The following is a 9,470-nucleotide window of genomic DNA, read 5'->3' as shown; positions in this document are numbered from 1 at the left end:
TAATAATCTTGCAACAATTGATGAAATCATAACACAGATGGATGATATATTGCAGCAAAATAATTGGGGAAAAGTTTCGGCCCAGGAGGAGCAGTTATGCAAAATAGAAAAGCATGATGCCAAAAAGGTGGATCCCAGAAAACCTATAAATCCCATAATTCTTGTCACAGTAGGACCAGATGTTAAATATGATTTTTCTGCTATTCTGGATATAGGATCTGCAATTAGTATTGCCAAAGATATGTATTACCATCCCATTATTGGCAACCCCAAAATATTCTAATCTAGGGAATAGGAGCTCAGAAGAGGTTGGAGAGAAAAGAATGAGGAATTCCAATAAATATAGGAGAACTTAGTTATTCTTGTTCATTTTGGCAGGATGATGGCATTAAAATCGATATTCTCCTAGGATGGGATTTTCTAAGCCAATTTTTAATGGTATCTTTTACCTAGATTGGTGTCTTTATGGGAAATGGTTTGGGAGCTAAATTTGTTGATTTCAACCAAGATTCAGTTTGTATAAATGTTATTGGTAAATTTGATGTAGAAGGGAATCTCCTTCCCAATCCTCTAGAATTTTCAGCCATCTAACAAGTTAAAGAGTTGCCAGTGGAGTGCCAAAGAAAGATATTGGAGAGATATTTCTTTAAAAATCTTGTTTCAGTAACTAGAAGTCAAGGTTGGGGTAACTTGTAGACAGTGCCAGGTGCAAAATAAATACACATTTTGTCCCCAAACCTTACTAAGGGAGAATTGGTTGTTCTAAAGGCATTAGTAAGGTAGTATAAAAAGCACATATAATATTCAGCTGTAGAGATATTATGAGACATTTTCCACTAGATTACCATAATGTTGAAGATTTGACTAATGTATTCAGTCCTTCATGTAAGATATTACTATCCTAGCTAACTCCATATAAGTCTATTATTGTCCTCCTAGACATCATCTATAATGTTTTGCATTTTCCTCCATGCTAGTTGGAATGGATAATCAAGCACAAAGATACTCAAATCAAAGGTGACTAGTCACACGAATGCATTCGAATGTATACAAATACATACATATATGTGTTTATGTATTCAAATGTATATGTGTGTGTGTGTGTGTGTGGGTGTGTGTGTGTATGTACATACATATATATATAGATATATATATGTATGTATATATGTATATATATATACATACGTATATATATATATATATATATATATATATATATATATATATATATACATATGTATACATACATATATACATATACATGTATATATGTATACATACATATACATGTATATGTATATATATACATGTATACATGTACATGTATATATATACATGTACATATATATATATATATATGTATACACACACACATATATGTTTGTATGTGTATGCATATATATATGTGTGTGCATATATCTATGTATATGTATGTGTATGTATATATATATATGCATGTATATATATACATACATGTACATGTATGTATATATATATACACATGTATACATATATATATATACATACATGTATATATATACATACATGTATACATGTGTATATATATATACATATATATATATATATACATGTATATATATATATACATGTATATATACATACATGTGTATATATATGGTATAGAAACAACAATATTGAAAGACTAAATGAATTCAACCACAAAACCCTAGCCTAACAACAACAAAGATCCACCATAACATATGAAGATTACCTAAGACAATGTAAATCAATAAAAATCACAAAGATTATACCATCACATGTCCATTAGGGTTTGGATCCCCATTCTTCCTATCTCCATTGATCTTGCTTGATATATTTTCTCTCATATTTTATGTGTGCACAAGAGCTCAACGAAGAACAAAAATGTGGTTGCAAGTAGGCTTGATCGCATATGAAAGTTCGAATGTCAGTCCAAGAGTGTTTAGGAGTTGAATAGGAATGATAATGAAGGAAGTATCTTCTTATATAGAAGACACTATAAGAAATGGAGGGATAAGATTAAGAGGTGTAAAAGATAAATGGTCGGCTAGGATTAGAGGGTAGGTAGGGGAAATAAGAAAATAATGAGAGGGTAGGTAGTGTAGGAATTAAGAGATGAATGACATGTGTCATAGGTAGAAAAGGCTAATGAATTAATTAAATAAATAAAGATTTATTTAATTAATAGAGGAAATAGGATCCATTAAATAAATAAGATATTTATTTAATTTAGGAAAAGGGTAATTTAAATAAATAAATGTATTTATTTAAATGAGAAATAAGGCTAGAAGAGGATAAATTAATTAATTAAATAAAAAAAGATTTATTTAATTAATAGAAGAATTAGGCTTAAATAATTAAATAAATAAAATATTTATTTAATTAGAGAGGACAATTTTGGGTGTCTACATTTTTCCCCTCTTTGAGACAATGCAGCTTGTCGTGTTGTTTCAAACAAGATAAGATGAACTGACACAAAGTTGCCCCAAGATGGGAATGATATGCCCCCTTGAGAGATTGGATGAAAATGTCTGAAAGGATCGCAGACAATCTCTCGATAAGAGAGAAAGCCTAGAAAGGACCGACGAGACAAGATAGAGTGATAGAGTCATGGGATAAAGAAGACTTACGCGAGGGACTAGGGCTAGGGTAGTCTATAAGATAAACTATGAGGGAAAACATCCTCATTGTCATCTACACATACAAGAGATCAGAGTGCATAGAGAGAAAAGAGCAGTCAACAACGATGGCATTGGTGCATAGATTCGATCACATTCGTTGATATCAAAGGCCAACAGATGCAGGAGAGTCAGTAAGTACCACAAAACCTCCTTGTACTTTGTTGCATTAATTATTGTCATAAATGCATGCTAGGTAGGGAAATAAATGTGCTTTAGGTATGTTGCAAAAAATGTCAAGAAGGACAAAAATGCTAAGGCGCATCTGTGTTGGTGTCAGGCGCGTCTAGGTAGGCTAGGCCCATCTATGTCAAGTTTAATCGCGTCTATGATTCTAAAAGCATATGTGTCCAATGCGAGCACATCTATGAAATGCAGGTGCGTTTGTGTCATGAATGCATGTTTATGTCTTCAAGGTCAAATAAAAAATTCTGTGATAAACATATGCTGTCGATTGGATAAGCTGCTGAGAGGATACACTCAATTAGGTCCTCTAGGGAAGACTAGGGTAGCAGATAGGGCTAGGATTGACAATTCTGTGATAGAACATACATTGCCAATCAGGAAACTACTCAAGAAGATACACTCAAGCAGAGGCCCTAGGATAGAATAGAGCGAGGCACTTTATGATGAACATGGAGTACCATGGAAATTGACAATTTTGTGATAGAACATGCATTGCCGATTGGATTAGCTACTCAAGAGGATACACTCAAGTAGGTGCCCTAAAACATAAGATAAAAGCAATACTTTATGATGAGCAGGGAATTATACTAGGATAAAGTGCCATATGATAGATATAAGCACTAGGATAAAAAGCAACACTTTGTGATGAACAGGGAGTACTAATAGGATTGACACAGTTGATTTGCTTGACTACAAGAGGACTTACCTATGTTGGAGTCACGAGAGAGATTCCCTTTGAATTAGAGTTTGCGAGTAGAGTTGACATTCGAGGATAGAGCAACAATGGAGGTCATGGGATTGTGATACATTATGTATATGCCCAAGTTTTGAGCGAACATGGGATTGCTGACTACATTAGGCGAGAGATGACACTCAGAACATGCACTTTTCATTTGTTGATGGGTGAGATGACAGTCACCTTAGAGGATGTAAACAAGATATTGAGGATATTGATCATTGGGGAGTTGGTTCATGATGATCGAGACAGAGATAGGGATGCACTGAGATGAGTGTTTCAAGATCTAGGACTAGAGATGAGGGATAGACATGTGGCTTGGGATACCATGATAGCTACAGGGTTGGCACTACCGGCAGTGCTAGTAGGAGTTATCAGTGGGTTCCTCTATCCAGACAGGGTGACATGAGGGTTGGTTGTGGGATGGGGGAGGACTTTGGAGACATTGGTGACTGAGCACACTAGGTTTGCATGGGGACCGTGTCTTCTAACACACTTGTATTATGAGATGCATCAGTTTGCATATCACGGATCAATAGGATTAGGATGCAGAGTGACTTTGCTGTAGGTATGGGCATATGAGCATCTTTTGGTTACACGACTGTGTTGGTAAACAGATTTGTCACTGCGGTTGTTTACCTAAAACTGACCCTGTTTGCCCGATAAGCAATGACAAGCATTCCAACAGTTGGAGAGATCGTTCTGTGAAACACGATCTTCCTCTACGTTTGAGAGGGGCAGCTCCCTCATATGATAGGGGTGTTTAGGATTTTCATGTACTTTTAACCTGAAAGTACATAAAGGAGAAAACATAGAACTAAAAGGAAATAAAGATAGAAACCCCAACAATAGACATACGACCATCAACTGAGATTTCTCAACATTCGCAACAAATTAGGAGGGGAGTTTGTAATGCAATATGCTTAGCCATGAGATGACAACAAAGAAGAATGACAAATCTCAACATACGCAGAGATAAGATACTTCGACACATTCAAACTGAGATACCAAAGGTTGCTTGTGCATCATCACATCAATTGTACAAACCCCATATGCATAAAAAAGACTACCAATTTGATGTACGAGAAATCGACAATAATAACACATGAATACATTTAGAACATACGAACTAAGACGTATTTTTCATTATCCTTTTGGAAATATACAAGTCCAAAATCCTTTCTATACATAGTGCAAATCAAAATGTCATTACAAGTTTCTCTTGGAATTCCAGCAGAGTTTTCCCCTCTGTAAAAAGTCTCCCCCTCTTAGATTACCAATAGCCTTGTATTTATAGGCTTCTCATAATAACCACCTTAGTAACTAACTCTATCCTAGGTTAATAACTAACTCTTTTCTGCGTGAATTTCAAAGAGTTAGTAACTTACACACTTATGCGCAGAAAAAGTCAACTTCCTAACCTTTAGTTACAATGAGTGACAGAAAGTCACCTTTACCAAAATGGTAACCTAAAACCAATATTTCCAAAGAAAGTGCAAGTTACTTGATTTGTCAAGATGACCATTATGTCTTTTTCCAATACATGCCCGAATCATACATTCTAACTGCATTTGCTAAGCACCTTTCCTTTCTATGAACATAATGCCTTCCTGAATAATAATGGGAAAGCTTGCATTAGGTATGACTAATTCTCTTTCCTTCATTTTCATTGTCACCTTTCATATCTCAACAAGCATCTTGGGAAAAATACTTGTCATCGCAAATCACCCCACACAATAGCCACTCCTCAATCATCTTTGTCACAATCCCAAAGGATGACACAACATTCACACATATTCCTTCCTTTGCCAACTCTATTGCACCACTCTTCATCAAACCCCAACAGAGCATTCTTAGAAGCCATGTGACCATGAGAGGCATTATCAGTCTTCATCAGTCCCAAAACACTATAATTGAAGAGTATGGAACTAGAGTTGCGTGGAATCATGAGCCTTGTAGCATGCTTCATTCCTAACATAGCTCTTGTAATATTCACAGCTATCACTCTTTCCCAAGTCTCAACAAAGACCTGTGCGATGGAATTACCATCAGTGTGCAACATACCCACATTGTTCATCATGATATCTAGACGCCCCCTCTCCTCCATTGCTCGATCTACGACCCCTTTCACATGGGTCTCTATTGCCACTTCACACTTCACAAATGAAGCATTCCTATCAAGCTCTTGACAAACTTTAACCCCTCCCTCTTCATCGATGTCAACAACGTACACATAAGCACCTTCTGCCACAAATTTCCTAGTCATGGCTGCACCTATACCATTTGATCCACCCATCAAACTATTCACGTGCGCTATCCGTGCTCTCCCTATGCCTACGGTCTACATTTGGTAGACATCCAGCAATCATCGCACTTCATGAGACCATATTTCTTTGAGGAATTCTGTCAAACTATTCACGTGCGTTGTCTGTGCATTCCACATTTCCCACAATTTGTAGCAGCATAAAAAAAAATGATATCAAAGACCAGCTCTGCTGGAAACAATGTTTAGTTCACACACCTTGTCACATTTTCATGCCTTGAGACCATGTAACTGTGAGGGATGATGCCAAATAGTGTATGTGCACTACTGATAATCTCAGTATTCTTTGAGGAACTTATGCCAAAAAGTTAACATGCATTATCAAACGCATTTCCTATGCTTCCCCGGTGCATTCTTATCTGCCACGATATTCTGTCAAATAGTTCACATGCCACATCAAGGATCCCATGATTTGCATTTGATGTGTTCCATATCTCCTTGAGGCAGTCTTCCAAACAGTTAAACACCTGTGAGCAACATTAATCCAAACACTTTGAGAGCTTCCTCCCAAACTCCATTCCATGCATATCCTGTATTCATCGCATTCCATGAGACCACATTTCTTTCAGGAATTCTGTCAAATGGTTCACATGCATTGTCTGGGCTGCCATGGTTTGCATTCGCTAGTGACATTCTCTTCCTTTGTGATGGCTTGTCAAAGAGTAAATTCCTTGGTCTATGGTTGCATTATCACATGGACTGTGGTGGTCTCCCAAAATAGTTTATGTACATTTTCTCAAAACAGCAGCTATGCCCCTATACTCTGCATATCAATCATACCAAGCAGCTACAACTCCACGCCTGACAAAGTTCTTTGATCCTCTATGCTATGATGAACATCGTGGTAGATTAACTCAACCTCAGCTAAAGGCATTCATTCATTCTAACAATCTACGCCTTTTAGACTTCGCATCTATATTCCATTTTTGGTATGTCCATACTTCTTTCAATACATTGATGAATGTTCATAACCTGCTAGTTGAAGCTCTCTTTTTTTTGTTTTTAAAACTCTTATTCAAAAAGGTTAAGAATGCTCACTTTTTGAGCATTTCTAACCTTCTTTGACAAAGTGGGACCCGCAAGGTTAAGATATGAGGTTAGAAATGCTCAAAAAGTGAGCATTTCTAACCTTTTATGAAAGGTTAGAAATATGGGTTAGAAATGCTCAAAAAGTGAGCATTTCTAACCTTTTTGGCAAAAGGTTAAGAAATGAGGTTAAGAATTCTCAAAAAGTGAGCATTTCTAACCTTGTGCTTCAATGAGCTATCCTTTACACCTTGGAAACCATTTTTCATTGAGAATGAATCAAGGAGGAATGACACCGATGTCTGAAGATGATTTTCTTATCGCAAATGACCAAACATATTGAAATAATTTAAAATATTAAATTATCATTTGAGAAATAATTTAAATATTTTAAATATATCGCTTTGGCTGGAGAAAAATGGCATAACTTTCAAACGGTAGGGAGTTAGGTCCTGAAATTTGAAACACACGTTAATGAAAGGGAAAAAGGTCCACACAATTATTTACACCTCATGACGAAGCCTTAAATGAGATATTTTAATCATTTGGGAGCAACAAACACCAAAAATTGAAAGTTTAAAATATGACAAAGTATGAACTGGGTTCAGGTGAAAGTTGGCCACACGATATAAAATGATGTTTAGATCCTGACTGTCAAGCGATTTCCCTCAATTTGTGGTAATTTTCAAAATTCTTCCATTTTTTGAATTTTAACTAGTAATGACCTTGGACAACGCATTCATTACTTATGTGTAAACATTCATTGGACCTTTACTTGACATTGAGATCTATTTGAAGTTCAAATTTTATGTAGGACAAATATGGGGGCAACAGACCAATACACTTTAGAGGCAGGGGACATGGGTGCAACTATGTGCATCTGTATGATATGATTACTTCTCAGCCATGGATTGGGAGGCTAGAGTATTGGCGTCAAGTGATTGATGAGATAGATAGTGTGGTATGGAGACCTTACTTAGACTATGAGGAGAGGGAGGATGATGCAGTGGAGATGTCATATGTATTCAGGAGCAGGTATCTGATTGGGTGGACACCGTATATTATTGAGAGGCAGTTGATAGACATGGTATGCAGATAGTTTGGCCGGATACAACGGATGCCATGGGGGTCAGGGATGTATGCGCGGACCGTGAGGGGTTAGGTGCATTTGGGGCCATTATTGTCTTATGATCAGGCAGTGACAAAGCTTCTAGAGATGGTTCCCATGCCTTGGGACATATGGGCAGATGTAGAGGATGCAAGGATGGATGCAAAGTACACTGCATAGTGGGCAGAACATCCATTTTTATGGCTGATAGATCCGGGGGAGCCGATAGAGGGAGACGATGGAGGTGATGGAGATGATAGTAGAGATGGCGAAGGTAGAGGCAGACTACGGAGATGGGGCACAGTGGTAGAGAGGAGAGTGACTTAGAGGAGAGAGGGTAGAGAGGAGAGATAGGCTCATCAGGCTCATGTAGTGAGGGGTAGAGGTGGATTGTCATTACAGGTGCCAACAACATAGGGTCCCAGATAGGTACAGGTTCCCAGATAGGTACAGGGATGGGGACGGGGACAAGAGCAGCCATAGGGATAGGGTGAGGGGGGAGAGGAGGAGGATGAGCTACTATCCTTGTGGGAGACCTACCAAGGACAGACAGATGAGATCTAGGATATGGAAAGGGATACATCTAGGCTCAGGAGATAGCTGAGGGATACTAAGCGAGAGAGGGATCAGGCTATTCAGCGCTATACAAAGGCTAAGACAACACTAAGGGCAAGGAGATAGGCAACAGAGGACACAGGGGCCAGATATGCCTATGTTCTACAGGCAGGGGAGGAGATAGATTACTGGAAAGTCCTATACTATGGAATGGTGCCACCAGATCAGTGGGCTAGGAGCTTCAAGAGACCGTCGTGGACTACGATGACCATTGGAGGGAGAGACAAGAGATAGGCGTCTAGTGGTGGGGTCATGGGTCCTCCACCACCACTAGATAGAGGGGGTAGGAGAGATGATCCTGGGGTGGGTCCTTCTAGGGACCAGACTTCGTCGAGGCCAGCTGGCTCTGAGGGAGGGAGTTCATCATAGCCTTAGAGGGATCCCTATGTATCAGTTTTATACCATTTTGTATGATGATGTAGACACCTTCGGGTGATTGTAGCCATATGTATTTTGACATCATTGTATCATGATACTTATGATTTTTTGATATATATATATATATATGAGATGATTCATCATTACGACAACTATATGCATGTGTACCTATGTGATGTTGCTTCTATGTGATGCATGTTTCTATGTGATGCTTATGATATGGATGCAAATATGTACATGATGGCATGCAATATATTTTTGTTCTTTTATGTTTTAATATGTTATGCAAATGTGACTATTAATTTATGAAATGCAGATGAATATGATAATGCAAATAACTATTTATGTGATGAGAATGTAAAATATGCTAACATGTGTTGTGTCCAGGATGTGATGCAATTGTGATATCTATATGTATGC

The 9,470-nt window shown here is 37.7% G+C and overlaps 1 protein-coding gene across 1 annotated transcript; it reads right to left on the bottom strand.

Annotated features, from left to right (window-relative positions):
• Window positions 1-5,347: 5,347 nt before the first annotated feature.
• LOC131062637 (secoisolariciresinol dehydrogenase-like) lies at window positions 5,348-5,896 on the bottom strand. Its single transcript, XM_057996343.2, has one exon. The coding sequence runs from the start codon at window positions 5,894-5,896 to the stop codon at window positions 5,348-5,350; it is 549 nt and encodes a 182-aa protein (XP_057852326.2).
• Window positions 5,897-9,470: the final 3,574 nt, after the last annotated feature.

This window comes from Cryptomeria japonica, chromosome 8 (genome assembly GCF_030272615.1).
Source record: "Cryptomeria japonica chromosome 8, Sugi_1.0, whole genome shotgun sequence".
NCBI classification, from domain to species: Eukaryota; Viridiplantae; Streptophyta; class Pinopsida; order Cupressales; family Cupressaceae; genus Cryptomeria; species Cryptomeria japonica.
Note: the sequence above shows the minus strand (reverse complement) of the source record. Positions and strands in the feature narration are given on the sequence as shown.

What these genes read in the sequence shown, in the direction of transcription:
- LOC131062637 (XM_057996343.2), bottom strand. Translation starts at nt 5,896, where the DNA reads ATGGGTGGATCAAATGGTATAGGTGCAGCCATGACTAGGAAATTTGTG.